Source organism: Erinaceus europaeus, chromosome 20 (genome assembly GCF_950295315.1).
Source record: "Erinaceus europaeus chromosome 20, mEriEur2.1, whole genome shotgun sequence".
Lineage (NCBI taxonomy): Eukaryota > Metazoa > Chordata > Mammalia > Eulipotyphla > Erinaceidae > Erinaceus > Erinaceus europaeus.
Window position 1 is genome coordinate 46,054,836 of NC_080181.1, and position 23,091 is coordinate 46,077,926.

At 38.5% G+C, this 23,091-nt stretch overlaps 1 protein-coding gene across 6 annotated transcripts in view; it reads left to right on the forward strand.

The window, feature by feature from the left end:
• The window catches only part of CERS3 (ceramide synthase 3), a 96,972-nt gene that overhangs the window by 22,519 nt on the left and 51,362 nt on the right, over positions 1 to 23,091 (forward strand). For all 6 annotated transcript variants that reach the window (XR_009546589.1, XM_060179308.1, XM_060179311.1 and 3 more), the window contains 3 exons: positions 6,837 to 7,010; positions 16,685 to 16,802; positions 22,911 to 23,029. Coding sequence is in view for 5 of the 6 variants with exons in the window: in XM_060179308.1 (XP_060035291.1) it covers positions 6,838 to 7,010; positions 16,685 to 16,802; positions 22,911 to 23,029 (410 nt within the window). In the remaining variant the exon portion in view is untranslated. The remainder of the gene's footprint in view (positions 1 to 6,836; positions 7,011 to 16,684; positions 16,803 to 22,910; positions 23,030 to 23,091) is intronic.

Consider the following 23,091-nt stretch of genomic DNA (forward strand, 5'->3'; position numbering starts at 1 on the left):
TTGATATTAGAGTAAGCACATCAAGATGGTTGCAATTTCTTTATTATCATTTTTATTGCCACCAGGGTTATCAGTGGAGCTTAATGCTGGCACTGAGAATCCACCACTCTTGGTCACCCTTCCTTCCTTCCTTCCTTCCTTCCTTCCTTCCTTCCTTCCTTCCTTCCTTTCTTTCTTTCTTTCTTTCTTTCTTTTTTCCTATTTTTATTTGTCAGGTCAGAGAGAAGTTGAGAGAGGAAGGAGAGTTAGAGAGGAAGAGAGAAAGAGAGACAGTTGCAGGTGGGGACCTGTTTCTTAACAAGTAATATATCTGCATTTGTGGACAAAGGGTAATGAGAAACTGACCTTAAAGATGATTTCTGTCCTGTCATTCTCATTTTCTAAAACTGGGAAGGAAAACAAAGAGAAACTAGGGAACACAGCTTGGTCTTTAGGGAGATGACCCAAATCAGTTCCTTTCCTGTGTCACTGACCTTGATGTAGACACACATGGTCAATTCTAGACACGAAGTTGGTTGGGAAATGTTGTCTGTTATAGCAGGGTAGTCAGGTGCCCATGTAAAACTTGGGGGTGAGAGTGGGGAAAGAGCTTGTAACTAAAAGGCAGAAAGAATGGGTATTTAGGATATCCCTTGGTGACATCTTTGAAGGGTTATAATGTTTTGTTGTGAATATTCTGAATTTTTCAATTTCCATCCTTTAAACCTATTCTGTATTTTTGAGACCTGTGATTGAAATATTTATAGCATTTAATACTTAAATTTTTCTACTTAATATTTAACAGAGAAGTATATATTAAGAATGGTGTCTTAGAGAACCATTTTTATTTTTTTAATCTCTTTTTAAGTAAACAATTTCTCTACAGAAAATGTAAATTCTTTTTCCCTTCAACTCTCTTATAGTTAGGCAGACATTTATAGGCTTTTGTGTTTGTATGAGCTTTGTATGTTCTCTCTCTTTTTAAAATATTGGCTTACAAGATTACACGTATAAGATTTTAGGAATATGGTTCTGGGACCGGGTGGTGGCGCGCCTGGTTGAGCTCATGTGTTACAATGTGCAAGGACCGGGGTTCAAACCTCCAGTCCCCACCTGCAGGGGGGACAGCTTCACAAGTAGTGAAGCACTGTTGCAGGTGTCTCTTTGTATCTCTTCCTATCACCTCTTTCCTTCTTCATTTATATATGAATATGGTTCCACACTGAACTCATCATCAAAATTCTGTTATTTAGGCTTTTTATGCAGTCACTTAGTCATCAAGAATATTCTTCAGGGTTAAATTGCTGTATCATTTGCATTGCCTTGTGTGTTTCAAATGGAACAATTGTAAATGCCTTTTAAATTGGAATTTACAGTTGGTAAATTAGTTGGTTCAGTCTTGACAGTGTTCACAGGAATTAAGTAACCTCTAATGTTTTCCATTATATTTTATCTTAAAGCTATATCTAGGTTTTTTTCTGTGTTAGTAGAGTTGGTTTCAGAGAAAACATAAATAGACAAAATGTAGATAAACCTGTTTATCTGATCCCCTGCTTCAAATTTTAGAAATTGTTTGCAACTTATAAAAATGGAGTTGTTTGTAGATAATTGAATCAGCTATCATTTTTGGCTCTGACATCATTCTTTGATTGTTCAAAATCCATCCCAGTCTCAGTATGTCTTCTGTTCATTTAGTTAACAAATCCTTAGTGTCTGCTCTGTGGCAAGCTTTGGGTAAATACTAGTGCGGTAATAAGACCAAGTACTTGCTCTTCTTGAGCTTTCTCTTCATGAGAAAAATCCTTCTTCTGCTGTCCTCCAGCTGCTCAGCTAGTCACCCAGGCTTTTGCCAACTCTCACATCTTCCAGCCAAAGCAATACTCAGAGGATATACTTGTGAACTGTTGTTTCAAGAATGTTTTCCTTTCACTTTATTGCTCCAGAATAGACTTCAGCTTGACTTGTCTGCCTAACATCCCATTCCTCTCACTATCCTGTCTGAGATAGTTTCTGTCCTGTGTATATATATATATATATATTTCTCTCTCCCCCACTTTTTTGGGAGGGGTAATAGTTTATAATACAGTTGTTAACACATAGAGATATTTTCCTGTCACTATCCTTGCAGAGATATATTGTGCAGTCATCTTCTGATGTGATGTGACATCTCCACTAGAGATTGGATGGATAATTACCAGAAGCTTCCAAGGCCTCAGTCCAACTTGGAGCTCTTACTTCAGCAAAAGCCTGGGTGCCATATATATATATTGCAAAAATGTTTTTCACATAGCAACAAACCTGTAGTGCAGATGGTTTTATTTCTCTGGTCCCAAGGTCAAATTTAATGATGTTCATCTGAGAAAGTGCTTCAACAGGCTTCCTTACCCTGTTGGGTTCTGTATCCATGAGGTCAGAAAATAATGAATCATAAAAACATGCATTAGCTAGATTGTCTTTCTGCAAACTACTGGCAGCTGGCATTGAAACTGGAGTTTAAAAATTCCACAGTTTTAGTGAGTGGGAAAACACAGCTGGGCAGTGATGCTCCCTCCGTGACTGATAACTTCCCCAAATGGAAAAGGTAACACCCGGGTGTTTTTTCTCATAACAAATTATTATTTAAAAAGTAGCTTTAGACACTATTATATAAATAAACAATGTAGTTCCTTCAGACACTTTCATAGAAGTAGGTGCTGTAATATTTAGAACAAGTTTGGGAGATTGGACTCAGAGTAACTGAAGAGGCAGAAATCAACAGGAATGACCAGGGAGTAAGCAAAGACATTTGCTTCCAAGAGCCTGCCAAGCAGATAAAGTGAGGAATTGCTAACAAGTTTTTTAATTGCCAGAAAGGCCTAGAATTGAACCAAGTGATTAAAGCTAAGAGATGGACTCTGAGTTGAATGTGGCACTCAGACTTCAAGGAAAAAATAATTTGCCCTTGCAGGCTATCTCATTCTGATGTAGACCCGGCCATTACAGAAATACCTCCATGGACTGGGCTGGCTTCTAAAATTTGCAAAGTGTGAATTTCAGCAGCCATTTGCCTCATTGTGTATGTTCCTGTTCTGAGCTATATCTGCTTGTGCACTTCAAGCAAATATCTTCTCTCTCTATTGTGAGCATTATGTCAGGTGACCCAAGCAGTCAAGCCCGAGTCTTTAGTTACCTTATGAAGATGTTAATTTTCCAGTTTTGCCCTAGTCCTCACTACCTTCTCCCAAGTGCAAATCTATGTGGTCTTGACTCAGTTGTGAGCTTCCTGAAGTCTGGAGTCATTTCCTTTCTGTAGCTCCCAAAGCCTATTAGACAGGAAATATTCAATAAGTCTTTCCTGATGATCTTCACTGTACTTGCCACTCTATGAGTGGATGTGTTTCCAACCCTTAGTAGGATAAGTCACAGTAAAATGATTGTTATATGCCCCCCTCAAAAAAAAGCCTCGTTTCTCTAAGGATGCAAACCTTTTTAATGTGGGTGTGACCGGCTAGTGCTACTTTGCCTAAACAAAAGTTCAGAACTATAAGCAAGAAAGGAAAAGAAGTGGGCAGTGACCTTATCAGGGTTCTGTTCTTGGATTTTTCTAAATGATGTTGGAGTCCACACCTTTTGAATTTTTTTTTTTTAATTTATAAAATGGAAACACTGCGGTTTGAGCCCCCGGTTCCCCGCCTGCAGGGAGGCCGCTTCACAAGGGGTGAAGTAGGTCTGCAGGTGTCTATCTTTCTCTTCCCCTCTCTGTCTTCCCCTCCTCTCTCTATTTCTCTCTGTCCTATCCAACAGCAACGACATCAATAATAATTACAACAATAAAACAACAAGGGCAACAAAAGGGAAGAAATAATAAGTAAATAAATAAAAAATGGAAACACTGACAAGACCATAGGATAAGACAGATACAACTCCACACAGTTCCCACCACCAGAACTCCGTATCCCAACCCCTCCCCTGATGGTTTTCCTGTTCTTTATTCCTCTGGGAGCATGCACCCAAGGTCATTATGGGATGCAGAAAGTGGAAGGTCTGACTTCTGTCATTGCTTCTCTGCTGAACATGGACGTTGGCAGGTCGGTCCATACTCCCAGCCTGCCTCTCTCTTTCTCTAGTGGTGCAGGGCTCTGGATTTTTCTCTCATCTGAAACCAGAATCCGAAAGCTGAGTCCTCCACAGTGACGCTTACCTCTGATGGAGTCCTCTTATGCTCTTGAGTCCTTAGTCCACACTCCTACCACACTTGTTCTTTGACTCCCACTCCAGTTTGAGTTTTCTGTTGTCCCCTCAATCTAACTCATTTTTTGACTTTCCTTTATTCTCTGCCAGTCTGGGTCTCATACTTGTTCTCATGAGCACATTATCTACCTACTAGTTCTCTGACACCCACGCGCTGTTGCATCCCTCCCCTTTTCTGATGGCACCTAATGCTGTCACTCCCTAACTGCCCCCCAGATTTCCTCTTTATTCCACTGCGAGCAGGCCACTCAGATACATACCTGGCCAGGAGTCTTGTAGGGGTTGAAATCCAGCCCTCATTTCATGGGGTAAAAGGGAGGGCACCATCGGCCTGAATGGGCTACATTCTTCTCTAATTGGCTCATAGACACCATATGGGTTTACAGAGAGCTTTGCTGCCAAAATCACCATCCTAAAATACCTAACTGTTTTATTCCTATGCAGAGGACTCTTAAAGGGTTTCCACTAGCTAAAAGATAAACTCAGCACAGAGCACAAAGCCTTTGTGATTAAGTACTTACCTGTCTTTCAGTGACAGTGATCACATAATTTATAGCCCAGCTGAAACACTTCTAAATGCATTTAATAAATAGTTATTAGTAATTATGCCAGGATTATAAATTGGGAATATAGGTATCTATGTATGAGTGGGCACCATCCCACACTTGGAACTATTATAACTATTATATTTTTTGTGCTTTTAAAAATATTTATCTATTAATAAATATTTATTAAATATTTGTTTAAAAAAATATTTATTCCCTTTTGTTGCCCTTGTTGTGTTTATTGTACTTATTATTGTTGTTGTTATTGATGTTGTTGTTGTTGGGATAAGACAGAGAGAAATGGAGAGAGATGGGGAAGACAGAGAGGGGGAGAGAAAGATAGACACCTGCAGGCCTGCTTCAGGTGGGGAGCCGGGGGCTCGAGCTGGGATCCTTACTCCGGTCGGTCCTTGCACTTTGCGTATTTTTTTGTTACTTTCTATTTTACCTGATAGGAAAGACAGAAATTGGGAGGGTAAAGAAAAGAAGGAGAGACAGAACTGTAAACCTGCTTCACCACCCTGCAGGTGGGGAGTAGGGGTTCGAACCCTGGTGCACTTAACTGGATGTACCACAAACCAGCCCCTCACACTTTGAATTTATTTATACACTGTATAGTAAGTACCAAGCCACTGGGTATGCCAAGAACCCCATATTATTTACAAATGAAGCAGTTTTGATAATTATTTTAACAACCCTGTGGTATGAGGGTTTTTTGTTTTTTTTTTTTTACTTCTTTCTCTGCTTAACTACTAGAAGATAAAATCAAAGCTTTCTCAGGATCCAAATAATCAAGATGAAAATAGTTGTAGTCTGACCCATGAGATTAAAACTGAAAATTCTGTTTCGTTTCTGGTTACTTTTTCCTCTTAAACTTTATATTCTGTCCTCCCCATTTTCCTACCTTCCCTGGTTTATTTCCACTTATTGTTCAAGACATCTCAGGGACCATCGGTTTTAGTTATCTTTCCCTGATGCTTGCTGACTGGGCTCAGTGCCCATAGTCTTGTTCTCACAGCACCCAGTGTATAGCTTTCCACTAAGAAAAGGGGGGGTGGTGGTAGGAGAAAAGAAAGTGTGTCTTCCGTTCAGGCCTGTCTTGCCCACAAGAATATAAAGTCCTCAGTACAAGAATTTTGTCTTTTAAATCTTTATATCCTTATTTTTGTCAAATCTGCTTGTTATTAAGGATCACTTTGAACTTGTTATTAATTAATTTGTTGGAAAAGTCATGACTCATTTTTGCATAGAAAAACATGGAAAATGTGTCGTGACTTTTCTGACAACCCAATAATGTGAAGTTAAATGTGCTTGTCCCAGCTGGGTGGTGGCACACCCTGTGAAGCGCACACATTACCATGCTCAAGGGCCTGAGTTCCAGCCCCTGCTTCCCACCTGCAGGAGGGACACTTAATGAATGGTGCAGGATGTCTGCAGGTGTCTCTCTTTCTCTCTTCTCACCTCCCCATCTTCTCTCAATTTCTATCTGTCCTATTACTAAAAATAGAAAGAAAAAATGGGCTTGCTCTTTATCTCTTATCAATCTTCCTATAAACTAGGGAGGTTAATACTATTTTCATGAGTGTGTTGAAATTATAGAGCTTATTTGTTAAATTATCTTACTTACCATTAAGTCATATAAGGAAAAGGTACATGCTCGTAGCAGTTCTTTATATTCCTCACAAAGTGTGGATGGACAGTAGAATGTTAAACTGTTTGCCACACCACAGTTAATACTACACTGAGAGGACTTGCAGAGTTTAATGCAATGAAGAGCTGTAAGCCCTAGGAACCAACAGTAGTCAATTCTTGCCTTCTTTTCAAAATTCTTTGACTTAGTGTTTTATTTTCTTCTTTGTCACCACTGGACTTCACCACTATGTGACAACTGTTTTGAATAGAATGAAGGTCAGGGAGAAAAGGAGAAGTCCATAGTTCCAGCGCAGTGGGGGCTGCACTTGAACCTGATAGGGAGCTCTCTCCCTGGCTCTTGGTTTAGGTGTTTTAAGTAAAGATTCTCCATGTTACTTTAATTTTAATTTGTGTTTCTGATGTCTGACATTCTCTTTGTCATCTCTCTAGAATGTTTCAGATGTTTAAAGAATGGTTTTGGTTGGAACAGTTCTGGCTTCCTCCAACAATAAAGTGGTCAGATCTTGAAGATCACAATGGACTCGTCTTTGTTAAGCCCTCTCATTTATATATGACAATTCCATATGCCGTAGCCTTGCTGATTGTCAGACATTTCTTTGAAAAGTAAGTAGTTTTATGTGTCTTTCTTTCCCATTCTTTTTATTTGCTTAACTCTATAGCAGTAGATCTTGGTATAACCCATAAAGGATCTCCTCTTCAGAGATTGATGCTAACAGTCCACAGATTGCTAGGAAAGTTCATGAAATTAAAAGCATTCCAGATGTTGTTTAGAAGTTAAATAGTAAAATTTGTAAACACAAATTTCCTTGAGTAGTTTTTCAGTGAAGAAAATAATGATCAAGAGAGCCTAAAGACACATTTATTGGTGTCAGTGAAAATCTGGAAACCCAGTTCATCTTCCATGTATCATACCGGCTGACAAAAGGTCACTGCCAGGAAGGCAGTGTCAGATACTAGGGGGTGCACAATCATTTTACAATTCCTATAAAACAGAAAAAAACAAAAGGGTGGCCTAATAAAGACAAAACTTATTGTTAATTTATAGCATAGTTTGTTTTAAAGACTTATTGAAAGTTTTAATAGCATCCAAAGTATAAGGAAATCAAAGAAAAATACTTTCTCAGAAAGAGTAAAGTTTAAAATTTTAATTAAAATAGATACTACCATTTCAACATTTTTCCTTAAAACTGTGCTTGTGTTATGATAACAGGAGATAAATATTCACCTGTCATCTCTCTAGTTGCCTTTATTTCAGAATACTATTATTAGTTCATTAATTTTTTTGGAGCAAAAACTATTTAATGTCAAGAGTTGGAAAAACTAAAGACAAAATCTGATAAAGATCATTTTGTGTAAGGCTAACTGTAATGCAGATCATATGTTTCTAACCATTTACAGGGTCCTTATCTTGAGAGTTAGTTTGACCAGCTCTGCTTCATGCACTCTCCAAGAGGGTTTTGTGCAACTAACGATGTCATTTGAGCCAACAGTGTGCTCTGCTGTTGCTGCTGGCAGAAAGAGAGAACCCCGGCATGCCCCGAAACTTTAGCCATGAATGTTTCAAAATATTCTTCCTTTTTGATAGTCAATTCTACTTTCTAATGTGTCTGGAATTGTCATGACTATATAAATGGATCAATTGGAATTTTGTTACTGTAATTCATATTAGTAGACTACTGATTAATATTCTAAAATTGCTTTTCTGGCAATGCATCTGATGATGATTAAATCTGGCATCCAGGTTCTCTACTTATTTGCATTGTAGATGTACTCTTTTTTGCCCATTTCCAAAAAATGGACAGGTCTATTTTTCACATGTTGATTAAGACCATGAACTGGACAATTATTTTGGTTGCCAAAGAAGCAGAGCTCTGGAGGACCAACTTGAGTCTGGCCCCTTCAACAACTATTAGGAAGGAGTCCAATCTTCTTTTAATTCCTGGGACCACTCTTGCTTCTTCTCAAGGGACTAAGTATAGTCTGTATCATTCTTCCTATCTCCTTATAACTCTCAATAACTCACCCTTAGCTTTTTCCATTTTATGACATTACAGAAAACTATGTGCTATTTCACTAGATTTACATGTTGCTTAATGTAGTAGATGGGAGGAGGAATGAAAATTTAACTCTGTGAGAGAGTATACATTCTGAAGTTTAAGTTTATAATTTCCAGGATTTACATATCATTTTCATTAGAATAAATCACTTATATCACAAACAAAATATTACTTACAGCTTCATTTGAATATAGCTTAAGAGGTAAGTGAAGTCACAAGTAACAGAACTTCAGCTGAGAAGATGCTGGCTATGTGACCTGGTCAAGGCCATAGAATTAGTATGTAAAGGGGGCTAATCTGGGACTCGAATGCATTGACTCAAGTTGAATCTGGATTTAAATCCCAGGTTCAAGATTACTGGCTTTTCCCCCCCTTTATGCTAGTACTTTTTGGATTTTTATAATGAAATATTCCTATCGCAAAAAAAGGGTAAATGATTATCTCTTGGGAATACAGAAGACATCACTTAAATGGATAATAACAAATGTGACATTTTCTCAATTATCTTAAAAATTCATGACCCAAGGGAACTATCATAGGACTTTATTTTTTTTAACTTTAAAATGCAACATTTTAATATAACAAGAATTGATGACATTTGCTTTATAGTTAGTTAGGATTTCTTTTTCTCACAAGTTTATTTTGTGGCTTATGTTTTTATCATTTTTCCTCTTTTATGTAGAATATCAGCTTCTAAATGGTTTATCAAGACTCTTCTTTTAAAAAATATTTTATTTATTTATTTGGATAGAGACATAGAAATCAAGAAGGAAGGGGGAGGTAGGGAGAAAGAAAGAAAGATACCTTCAGCATGGCTTCATGGCTTGTGAAACTTTCCTCTTTCAGGTGGGAACCAGAGGCCCACGGCCTTGAACAGTATAATATTTGTGCTCTACAGGGTCATCCGCTCCACCACCAGGCCCTGTCCACACTCTGCTATGCTTTCTTTTATATATCTGACATGTGACAGGGCATCCAAGTTACTTAAATTTATATACCTAGAGCATAAACACGTTATGATGTTGTGATCCCAGAAGAGTCCAAGGCAGGGGTGGAAGTGGTAACATTTCTTATTTAATTGCATGACAAAAACTTTTCTACTCCTGCCTTTAAGATGAGCAACATTAAGAATATGATGGCATAGTGTGTCCATCAATTTTCTAGGGGAAAATGGGGGAGGGCACACACCTCTGTAGCCATTGACAGCAATTGAAAAAAATAGTTACTAACTTCCCTGAATTGAAATATTCTTTTTTTAAGTCTTTCTTTTTTAATGATTGTATTTATTTATTCGTGAAGATAGGAGGAGAGAGAGAGAAAGAACCAGGTATCACTCTAGTACATGCCCTACCAGAGATTGAATTCAGGACCTCAAGCTTGAGAATCCAATACTTTACCTGCTGCGCCACCTCCTGGACCACAAACTGAAATATTCTTAAAATATGCACATTGGATATGTTATTGCTCCAGATCTTTTGTCCTTTCATGTGAACACCTCTGACTAAAGCTCTGTTAAGCCACCATTGAATCTGAGGAACAGTCTGGTACCAGTACACAACTGTTTTTGTTTAGAACTTCTAAAACTTTATGTGCTTAATATTGCCTAGGGATGTCTTCCTTTTATTCTGTAAAATAATATTTGAAAAGGGGAGGTCTGGACTCACAGGTAGTAGTGGGTCCAATACAGATAGAAGAAGGGATTTCTGGGTGCTGAATCGGCCTGTCCAGGTTACTATTGTTACAATTACAATAACAAATCTAAGAATCTATTTCATAGTAATTACCCTAGCTTTGAGCCATTTACATGGAGGCTGAGCTTCTTTCTGTCTCTCTCTCTTTTTTGTTTTTTCTTCCTCTTGGATATTATTTCAATTCCATATCAATATAATGAGATTAGGCAAGTTGATTTCTAAGGTCCTTGTAGAGTTATGACTTGTCACTTGCAGTTCAAGATACCAAATATTTGTACAAGTTTCTTCTCTCCTTTAAAGACATTGTTATTATTACCAATTTGTCTTATTAGAGAGACAGAAAGAAAGACTGAAACCATTTATGATCTGTTTCATTTTTATCTTTCTTGCTTTTTGTGAGGTGCTGGGGCTAGCACATGCAAGACATATACTCTGCCATTGAGCCACATCCCTGATCCCTCTTTTCTCCTTTTCAAAATCACAAATTTACATCTATTATCTTTGCACTTAGACTAGATTGGTTTCCTAGACTTATTTGAAAAGACAAAAAACCAGTATAAAACTATTTATATACTTTGTCCAATTGTATTCATAGAGCCAGGACTTGTTAAAAAGCAGGTCCAGAGTTCTTGTTCTTGTTTAAATTAATGATTTAAAACCGGATGTGCTCCTCACATCAGCAGGTATGCTGTGGATATATATTTACTTAAATGTGCATATGTGTCCATATTATCTCTCAGTCACCCTCCAAAAGTGAATGCTATGCTTCATTTGGCTTTGAGATTGGTTGTTTTCTTTTACTACAATAATCTTGGTTCAATTCTGCTTTGGTTTTTTATTTTTCCTTTTTTTCATTTCACTAATGAAATCACATTGAGAATATTAACATATTAAATTATTTTGTATTTGCATTATTTTACCAGTAAAAACAATGAATGTTTTCTCAAATAAAAAATTTCACCAAGTATATTGAACAACTGAACAATTTCCATTATTTGTCCTAAGCCCTGTCAAATATGCTTTTGAGATATTGTTAGTTTTAAGGAATTTCTGCCTTTGTTTTATTTGGATGTTGTATGCAAAGGGGAAACGAACTAAACATATTCCTCAAATCATAGCCCGCTTTCTTTGGTCTCTGTAACACCACTTTTGATTGATTAATTTGGATTCATTTTCCTATTAATCAGATTTTATAACCATTTCCTAATGTCACTCCTCTCTCTGCTGTGTTCTGATACATCTGATGACTCTTTGTGTGACCTGGCAAAACATGTGGATAAGCATAAACTGCACACATTTCTAGCTGACCTGAGTGGTGTGATGATAAGACGTTTCTCTGTTTCTTTTAAAAAATGTTACACTATGTTCTGTGACAGAGCCACATTGTTCTGTGTACTTATGAGACATGATTAGTTTGTTTTTCTGTGTCTCTGAAATGTATGGGCCAATTCTAGGGGGACTTAGTCCATCTGGATGTTGGGTTGGCTTATATATTTTATCAGATTATTTTAGGGAATTTTTCATTCAACTCCCATGGCTATATAAAACTTCATTGAAGGATTAAGTTATAATTCATAACTAAAATTTACAGGATTTAATTAAACTCAGAACTGTTTCTTAACAGGCACTAGAATAGATAAGACTAGTAGAAGATGAGCCATAACATAACTAGAGTTGCAGGAATAATAAGGACACATCGGGGCCAGGTGGTGGCACACCTGGTTGAGCGCACATATTACACTGCACAAGGACCTGGGTTCGAGCCCCTGGTCCCCACCTGCAGAGGGAAAGCTTTGCAAGTGGTAAAGCATGTCTGCAGGTGTTTCTCTGTCTCTCTCCCTATCTCCCCTCCTCCTCTCAATCTGGCTATCTCTATCCCATAAATAAATAAATAAATAAAGATAATAAAAAAATTTAAAAAATAGGGACGCATCACTGTTTTTTAATTAAGTTTATTTAGATATGATTTACATAGAAAAAAAGTTTATCCAAAACTTGCTGCATTTTGATAAACGTCCCCAGTCATGTAGCCATCACCATTATGATATAGACTTTTATCAGCTGCAGAGAACTTCCTGGTATCACTTCAATTAATCCCCTTCTATCTAGTAGTAACCTGGTAACCCCCCTCCCCCCCCGCTGCCCCAGGAGTCACTGCTGTGCTTTCTGTTCAGTGTAGTTTTTTTTAAATCTTTTCTAAAAATCATTATAAGTGAAATCATAAATTATATTCTTTTGCATCTGATCTCTTTCATTTAGCATAATGCTTCTGAGATTTAAAACATCTTTTTATTTTATTTATTTTGGAAAGAGACAGAGAAATCTAGAGGGAAGTAGGAGGTAGAGCAGGGAAAGAGAGAGGGAGATGGAGGGAGGGAGAGGGAGAGAGTCCTTGCAGTGCTTAATCACTTATCAAACTCCCCTCTGCAGGCAGGGACTGAGGACTTGAACCCAGGTCTTTTCACACTGAAATGTGTGCACTAAACCAGGTGTGCCACCACCCAGCTCCCTGAAATTATTTTTCATGTTAAATGTATCATTGATTAATTATGACTGCTGAATAAGTCTATCAATGTATACAAATAATACAGTTCATTTATACTTTATGGGTGTTTGTTCAGTCTGAGTTACTACAAATAAAGCTGCTATGAACCTCTGAGTGTAAGAGTTTTGCGGGTTCCAATAAACAGCTCACTTGGATAATGCTCCTGCTTAGTGGTGCACATGCCCCACTGCATTGGGGGAACCTTTAGTACTGTGGTGTCTTTCTCCACATACATCTGAAATAGTTGGTCTAGGGCAGTGAAGTCCCAGCACCAGAAATGCTCAGGCCTCACTCTGTATCTCTTTCATTAAAATTAAATAAATCAAAATTAAGAAGGAATTTGTGGCCAGGAGATAGCTCACTTAGCAAAGCACATGGACAGTATCAGGGGGTCTTCGTGAATGGTTGAGCAGTATCGTGGTGTCTCTCTTCTTTCTCTTTGCTGTCTTTCTTCTTCCCTCTCTTTTATTTGAGAATTTCCTCAAGACATTTCTATGAGTCTCTCTTCCTCTGTGTCTCTTTGACTCTTTGAATAAAGAACGAAACACTGAACCAGGGAGGCTGCTCAGTGCTAGCAGAGAGCAGGTACAAGACTCTAGTTTCATTCCCGTGCTGTTTGCCAAAGAAGCAGAAGTGAGGGGGGAGGTAATAAGGATATGTGCCCTTACTTGTAAGTCAAATAGAAACTCAGGAGGTAAAAGCTTAGTAAATCACATGAAACATTCATTGGCGGGACTCAACAGTATATTTGAACAGGTAGGAGAGAGCTATCTGAGGAACAGGTGGAACAAAGAAGAAAACGAAAAACTTCAGAGAGTTGTGAGACATCATAAAAACTGCCAACATATGCATAGTTGGAGTTATAGATGAAAAAGACATGAACAGATAGAAAGTATGTGAAGACATAGTGACCAAACATTTCCTCAAATTTGTTGGCAAACATCAATCTATACATTGATTGCCAAGAAGTCAGACTTCAAGTAGGATCAGCTTAAAGATATCCTTATAATTTTTAACATTTGTATTTATTATTGGATAGAGACAGAGGGGAGGGGGAGATACAGAGAGGGAGAGAGACAGACAGACAGACACCTGCAGCCATGCTTCAACACTTGTGAAGCTTTCCTCCCTGCAGGTGGGGGAGCAGGGGCTTGAACCTGGGTCCTTGTGCATGGTAATGTGAGTGCTTAACCAGGTGCGCCACCACCTGCTCCCCCAAAGATATCCTTATTTTGATATATCACAAACAGTTGAAAGACAAAGAGAGGATACTGAAAGCTGTGAGGAGGAGGAATGCATGATATTTTCTGCAAGAGATCATCAAAGATCAGTGAGTTAATTTCTCTTCAGAAACCATGGAGACCAAATAAAGTAGGAATCCATATACAATGTACTGAAATTAAAAAAAAAAATCAACTAAGCAAAACTATCCTTCAAAGTGAAAAAAAATCAAGATATTCATGGATAAACAGTTTTAGGAATTTGTTGCTAACAGACCCAGTCTACAAGAAATATTTAAAGTTATACTTCTTAATTTGAAATTAGAAAGATAGGTAGTAAATGTATCTGTAAGAAGAAATAAAGAACACCAGTAAAGTAACTAAAGAGAAAATTAAGCTAATATGAATGAATTTTGTCTATAACACATTTTTCTCTTATTTGAATTTAAAAGCCATAACTGCATAATCATAAATCTGCTAATGATAACACAATTTAAAAGTATATAATTTATATGCCACTATGAGGACAAGGTAGAGGAAGGCACAAAGTACATGTTTATGTTCATATTACATGTTGTATGATAGATACATATTTGTATAGAGCATATTGATGGCATAAAGTAGACAATATGTGTTAATAGCACAAAGTAGGGCTTTGTATACTGCTGAAATTATTTTATTATTAATATGAACTAGGATGTTATAAATTGATAGCTATAAGCACCTATAGTTAAAAAGATTAAAAAAAGGAAGAAGAATCTCAGTTCAGTAGACTGATATTCCACTGTAAGAAACCTGAGGGGGCTGAGCTAAACTTAAATGAAAATTAGAAAGTAATAATGTTTAGAATGGAAAAAGTATTAAACTGTTACATACTCACAAACTGCTGCAATTAAAGAGGCCAGCAGCAACAAAGTTGGCAGGGATATGAGAGAACTTTGATACCTTACATGCAGAATGGTAGAGACACTTTGGAAAACAATTTTACTGTTTCCTTATAGAGTTCTATGTATACTTGCCAGATAATTCATTCATCTCATTCCTAGGCATTTTCCCAAGAGTTCTGCCCTGTTTTCATATGTTAGAACTTTAAATAGAAATTTATTGGGCTGTCAGAAAGTCATGACACTTCTCTACATAGAAAAACAACCTAGTGTCTCTCCATACTTAACACAGGAGCCTATGGAACCTCTGCATCTCCTCTGGTCTGAACTTGCATTCCATGGTCACAGCTAGGAACATTCTAGGCTGCATTCATATCAGTACCAGTCTTCCTCAAATGGGAGAGTATACTGATCTAGCCTCCCTTCAGAGAGTGGGGCAATCCCTACCATTGCTCCACATTAAGGGCAAGGTTCTGTAGATGCCCACAAGAGGGTTTATGATGTTCCTGATGGAGATGACCAGTGATGCTGGAGAGAGAGACCTGTTAGAGGTCTAGGTTCATCATATGGAATGCAAGTCTAGACGGGCAGGGATGCAGAAGTTACACAGGATCCTGTGCTAATTATGGATAGACATGGGACCTAGGTCAGATCTGTGGGGTTTACAGTGAACTGTATTTATAGACTTTTCCCATATTTGGGAGCTACTCTCTACCCTGATCCAGGTTTCTAGTCCTATTTCCAACTCTCACTCCATCTTCCCAGAATACTTTAAACCCACCTGCATGTTAGCTGTCCGGTTCCAGCAAAAATTACTAAAGTTATGGGCCCTTTGAAATATACCTAAAATAGACTTCCTAGCTTCTTCCAACACGAAGACCCCAAGTCTCATCTGCTATATTCTTATCCTTAGGTTCCTGCTTACTAAACAGTTTGTTGTTCTGATTTATATTTTAATGCTTTTCAGCCACCAAATTGCAGATGCTACCATGATGCTAACTTGACTTCCCTGGGTAGATTACCTCACCTGGAACCCCACCTCCCCAGAGCCCTACCCCACTAGGAAAAAATAGAAACAGGCTGGGGATATGGATCAACCTATCAATGCCCATGTCCAGCAGAGAAGCAATTATAGAAGCCAGGCCTCTCACCTTCTGCACCCCATAAAAATCTTTGGTCCATACTCCCAGAGGGATAAAGAATAGGAAAGCTTCCAATGGAGGGAATGGAACTCTAGTGGTAGGAGTTGTGTAGAATTATATCCCTCTTATCCCACAATCTTGTCGATCATTATTAAATCACTGATAAAAAAGAAATAAAAAGTATGGTGAACACACAAAAAAAAAAAAAAAAACAACCCTATATTTAACATGGAATCTATGGCTCAGTGCATAGACTTCATGGTTTACATACACGAGGCCTCTCTGGCATTATTTATGTTGAGCAGTTCTCTCTCCTCTCTTCCCCCTCTCATAAAATCAATAAACACATCCTTCAGAAATAATATCATCAAATTAAACTTTTGAGTATAATCAAACTATGGTTTATTTTAATCCCTGTAAATGTGAAAAATGAAAATTTAAATGGAATGATTTATCCTAATTTCTGGATCTTGTATAATGGTGTGTCTTTATTTACATAATGTGGATTTTAGAATTTTGCAAAAATTTTCTTTATAATTTTTGTTGCATGTAAGGTCTCAAAATTTGTTCTCCCTGAATTTCTTTTGCAAGGCAGATCTTGCCTCTAGGTAACTCCACTGACAGTGGGAACCAGTGGCTGAACATTCACTTAGAAGCTGAAGTTGCAGCTTGAGTTTTTTTTGGTATCAGTGTGATTTCAGTCTTATATTCTAGACTGTCCTTTTCACATTTTTTTAGGATTATTGCTGCACCTCTAGCAAGAAGATTAGGCATCAAAGAAGAAGTTCGAACAAAGTTTGTGCCAAATGCCATTTTAGAGAATTATTTCAAACATTCTGCAAGTTGCCCATCTCAGGTAAGTACACATCTTTGTTTTGGAGTTAAAATTTTCCTTTGTGTTTCATTTACGACTGTCCTACATCATATATGCCAGAAATCTGTTCCAGTTGACTGGCAAAAACTTTGATTTATTTGGATTTCTTTATGTGCTCTAATGTCAGTTTATACAGCACTCCAAGCTATATTATTATGTATATTATTTGTAATAATGTAATTACAAATAAGTAATGAGTTAATAATTTAACTATTATGTTCAACTAAAGTGCTGAATACTAACAACCAATGCCATAATTCAAATTTAAAAATCAAAACTTAATTTGTAATGGTAGAGTATATAAAAAGTATACCGATAAAAAATATCATAGCTGAGGTTGTGTAGCCCATAATTGACACTTAGGAGGATTGTGGCACCATCAGTGTCCATTACATATATTATAAAAATGTTCAGGGGGACATTTCTAGAATTTGACACTTTATTTTTATCTATGGTCTGTCACAGAAATATGCTTTGCCCTTGCCCACTCACCAGAGGTAAAATTTTCAGGAAACTCACAACTCTTTTCACGAAACCAGATGTACTTCATGAAATGCTGCTTGTGCATATACCATAAAGGAAAGGTTTGGGGCTGGAGAAGTGACTCACCGAGTCGGACGTGTGCCTTGCTATGCTTGCAGTTCAGTTCGAACTCCTGAAAGACTGGGGAGGTACCATAGCACTTTGGAGAACTCTGTTGCTGTGGTATCTTTCCCTTTCTCTCTGTCTCTCTATCTGAATTAAAAAATTCCATACTCCCAGAGGGGTAAAGAATAGGAAAGCTACCAGGGGAGGGGATGCGATACGGAGTTCTGGTGATGGAAATTATGCAGAATTGTACCCCTCTTATCCTATGCTTTTGTCAGTGTCTCTTTTTTATAAATAAAAAAATTTTAAATTAAAAAATAATTTAAATAAAAAAAAAGTTAGCCTGGGAGCAGGGATGCATGTGTGAGGCTCTGACTCTACAAAAAGAAATGAAAGAAAAGAAAGGTTTTATTCTACTAATTGCCCAGGCAAAAAACCCACTAGTTTTATTACACCTCCTTAGTTAAAAAATTTTCTGTGAGGGTAGGGTTAGATAGCATAATAGTTATGCAAAGAGACTCTCATGCCTGAGGCTCCAGTGTCCTAGGTTCAGTTCCCCACACCACCATAAGCCAGAGCTGAGTAGTGCTCTGGTTAAAACAAAAACAAAACAAAACAAAAAAAACTACTTTTCTGTGAGCAGCACTCCTCCGCATGCTCACACAAGTGCAGAAACCAACAGTAATTTTGTCTTTTCTATGAAGTTAATGTTGGTTTACAAAATTAAAAGATTTCAGGGATATAATTTCATACTATGTGTGTATGTCTACCACTCACTACACCCACCACCAGAGCTCCTGTACTCTCCCCCCAACCCCACATTGCCAGGACCTGCCTCATGGTTTTCACAGAGTCTAAGAGAATGTGCTTGTTTGATTTTGAAGCCAGGACCTCAAGTCTGCATTAAGTTTCTCTGAGGTTAACTTTTTCATTCAGACAGAGATAGAGAGAAGGAAGACACAACAGCCCTAGAGCTTTGCCCATTGTCTTGACAGCTCCCAAATGGTGCCAGGATTGAACTTGGGTCATGTGCATGAGAAGGCATGCCCTTTACCCAGTGAGCTCTCTCTCTGACCCCCACCGCTAATTCATTTTTCCTGCCAGGGTTTCTTCATTGGGACTTTGTGCCCACGTGATTCTACCACTCTTGTTAGACTCCTTTCTTTCCTCCTCCTCCTCCTCCTCCTCCTCCTCCTCCTCCTCCTCCTCCTCCTCCTCCTCCTCCTTCTTCTTCTTCTTCTTCTTCTTCTTCTTCTTTTTAAAAAAAAAACATTTTATTTGTTTATATTTTTAATGAGAGAGATACAGAGAGAAAGACCAGGGCACTGCTCAACTCTGGCTTGTGGTGGTGCTGAGGATTGCCCCTCGGACCTCAGAGCATCAGGAGTGAAAGTCTTTTGCCATAACCATTATGCTGTCTCCTATCTCCCAAGCTTTTCTTTTCTTTTTCTTTTCCTTACTTTTTTTTTTTTTTTTTTTTTTTTACCTAGAGGTAAGATGCTGCAAGGGAGAGGGAGAGAGAGAGGGAGAGATGAAAACACCACAGCACTGTTCTACCACTTGTGAAGTTTCCCCCTTGCATTGTGCTCTCCTGTGGTAATTGGGGCTTAAACCCAAACCCTGTGCATTATAGTATGTACTCCGCCATGTGAAATACCTTGTAGTCCCTTCCCACTGGTAATTCTGAAAGTATATAGTAGTAGGGTTATTTAGAATTTCTAAGGGCCCAGAACTTTTTTGCTGGTCCAGTGGGCTCCCTGCACAAAGAAGGCAGGCTGAGGTTTGGCACATAGCATTCAGTATTGTGCAAGCTGAGCCTAGGACATCTCTGACCTGCTCTGTCTTCACCCTCTGTATTTGACCTCTCTTTTATCTGAGAGGAGGACAGTCTGGTAAAGCATCTCCCATATTCATCATTTCCAGGTGTTCTCAACGACTGTCATTATCCTTCTAAATACTGTTGTTACTGGGAACAATAATAATGCCTAAACACCAGTTTACATTTTTCAAAAGAAAAATTGTTTTTCTATGTTTATGAAAAACGAGGACTCTCCCATAGAGTTCTGATTATCCTTCTCTCTGCTTGGGAGTAACTTTGGCAAAACTTGTACGAAGTGTAAAGAGCAGAGTGCTATGCCATCGATCAGTTGCTCTCTTTGCTTTAGCCAAAAACTCCACGCCAGCTTTTTTGGGTAAAGTGATGAAGAAAATGTGATGTATAGCAGTTTCTCTGCTAGGTGGAGAAAATTTCTGTGTGACAGTTTTTTTTTTTAATTTTTATTTATTTTATTTATTCCCTTTTGTTGCCCTTGTTGTTTTATTGTTGTAGTTATTGATGTCATTGCTGTTGGATAGGACAGAGAGAAATGGAGAGAGGAGGGGGGACAGAGAGGGGGAGAGAAAGACAGACACCTGCAGACCTGCTTCACCGCCTGTGAAGCGACTCCCCTGCAGGTGGGGAGCTGGGGGTTCGAACCGGGATCCTTATGCCGGTCCTCGCACTTTGCGCCACCTGCGCTTAACACATTGTGCCCGACTCCCTGTGTGACAGTTTTAAAGAAAACTAAGATCGAGATTAGCTAATCTTTCCTTTTCTTAAGTGAAGTGAGGAAATCAGTGCCACAGAGAGGAAAGGAGCCACCCACGGTCATGCAGCCAGTTAATGGCTAAGTCCTATGCAGTTTGATGCCTCCGTGACCTCTTTGGTCTGTGAAGAGAATGTTAAGTTTCAAAAGAGGCTGGGGCTGTCCTTGTAGTTACTACCCTGACTGAGCTGGCATTTCAGGATGGCTGGCTTAATGTAGGAATAATTTGGGCATGTATATAAGATGAAACTGGAAAAAACACACCATCACTAAAGCATTAGAAAGTGTTAGGTACTACACCAAGATGAAGGAAAGTAAATAAGATTTTTTTTTTTTTAATTTAGCAACACAGGTGATGGCTCCTTGGTGTAGGACACAGGACTTGCATGTAAGGCACTGAGTTTGGTTGCATTTGCTAGAGTGATTCTCTAGTTACTATTCTTTCTAAGTAAATAAATGAAGTTTTTAAAAATTCTTTAAATGCATATTGTTACATTGAAGTATTTATATAGCAGAACAAAATAGCAACAAGCTGACCAGTAAAATCCTTATAATTAAAAGCACCACAATTTGTGGGAGATGGAATTCAATATAGGAAGGAAAAACACAGTAATGACTTAATGGTGATTTCAGATGTGGAAACAAAGGAAACTCACAGTAACACCTCCACACATCAATGTTACCAAATGCCACACAGATTATTATTTTAAGTAATTTGTGTGTGAAGTAGGATCTGCTGCTCAGGGGACTGAAGAAAGTTTGTGTTGAAAGATAGGGGCACTAACTCTAGTAAAGTAGTCTAACACTACAGTGGCAGAGCACGACACTGATAAAACATGTAGATCAGGGCAGGGGTAGAGAGCCTAATGGCTATTAGTATTATGCAAGGAGACTCTCTTGCCTGAGGCTCCAAAGTCCCAGGTTCAGTCCCTCCACCACCATACACCAGAGCTGAGCAGTGCTCTGGCTAAAACAAACAAACACATGTAGATGAAGCCTTTCCCAGTCCCTGCACTGTGATAGTGGGTGTGTTGCTCAGATGTGGGAGAGGAGGCACTCACTAAGTGACATCCACTTCCTGTAGATTACTGTTTCCCCCAATGAAGTGATCTAAAAAAACAGCAGTACAAAATGACAGTACAGAGATAAAAACAATAGAGTACCCACATCTGAGGGTAGCTCATTAGCGTAGGTCAAAACAAAACCATTTCAGCATATATGTCACAATAGACCAACAACCCAACAACTCTGCCCAATAGATTATCCTGTTATTGATAAAATGTAATAGCAGAGCTGATTATCAAGGCCTTTCCCTCAACAAAAATGCAACAAGGACTTATGCTGAATAAATCAGTATGTACTTCCAGAAGAGAGCTGAATAACACATGGCAACAGAAGACTGACATAAAGACAGGGATTATGGCTAATGAGGGCATTCCAGATTTCTAACTTTTTCATACACCAAGTCAAATATCTCTATAGCAAAATTCTTTTTAGCTCAGATAAAACCTGACAGAGAGGTTGGGTGATTCACATGCTATTCCTGGGGGACTGTTTGGGACCTCTTGGTTCCCACTGAGTACTTTTCCTTTATATTACGTCTCTCTCTCTCTCTCCCTCCCCCCCCCCCCCCGTTCTGCTCAGGAGGCCCTTCTTTCACTCTCCATAGCACAGAGACTGAAAAATACAGGCTATGAGGACTGTTGTGTGTTGGGAGGGGTGGAGCTCAGTCTCTGTTGTGCTGCAGACCGCCTGTAAAGTTGACCGACTGCTGTGCCTCAGTTTCCTCCTGCATGAATCGCATATGATGAAAGTGTTTATCACACTGGGCTCTAGTGAGGATTGAGCTGAGAGCTTAGATGGCAGCCTGACACATAGTAGGTGTTTAGTTGTTCAGTAAAGTCAACTGTTGTTATTTAAAGTCTACATCTACCATGTACTGATTCTCACAGGGAATCTTTACACGTCTTCCCAGTGCAGCTATCTCACAGGAACGCCGTTTGATTCTTATTCATATTTGTTTCAGTCCTCATAATATCTTGCACAATGTTTGTGCATTGTAGGTGTTTAATAAATACTGATTTCATGTATTAATAAGGAAAACATTTCAAGATATTTTTGTTGGCAAGAGAATTTCTTCTCAAAATATTTAAGTATATGAAGCCATTATTGCCACAAAAATTTCAACCAGATTAATCTGTGCTTGCTTCGAAACGAAAGGAAAATGCTTTGAAAAGTTTTTTTGTTGCTATCTTCTAGGTGCATAATTTCTGCATTATTCTGCTTTGCTTTGATTCTCTTTGAATTAAGCAATCACCGAGCAGTATTGTGGCTGTGTAGAAACTGCAGTTACTCCTTTGCTATCTTTGGCATGAGAGCTTCCTTGTGAATTTTATCTGCTGTGTCCTGTGCACCTAAACAATCTTATGAGCTCAACATGAAGCCCATATGAGGTCTTGGACAAGTTACTGAAGTTCTCAAGGTTCTACTTTTCCCACAGGAAAAATGAGGAGATTGAATCTGATGCCCCTCCTAAATGATACACTCTGTTTAGCACCCAGAAGGCCCTGCATAAAATTTAGCTGGACGAGAGAGCTCACATATGCAACTTGATCATTTGGGTTGCTACCATTTGTGAAGAACTGATCTTTCTCATCAACTCAGAATGCTGCAGTACTAATATCCTCTCTGTGCTGTTGTTTCTCTTGGTGTGTGTGTGTGTGTGCATGCGCGTGCACGCACATGCACCCTTGCATGCACACACATGAGTGGATTCACAAGCAAGAGAGACATTCACAGGCTCAAGCAAGTTATGTCACAGAACTCCTGTCCTCTCCTAACACAGTTCCAGTGGTCTTTTGACTGCCTTCTGCTCTGCCTCTGACTTTAATCACTCACTCGTTTTGTTCCCTTTCAGACTGATATTTATGGACTAGCAAAGAAGTGCAACTTGACAGAGCGCCAGGTTGAAAGATGGTTTAGAAGTCGGCGGAGTCAAAACAGACCTTGCAGGATGAAGAAATTCCAGGAAGCTTGGTAAGGACCATCAAATGTTACACTTCTGTAAGCTGATCTCTAAGGGCATGTTGGAGCAGAAG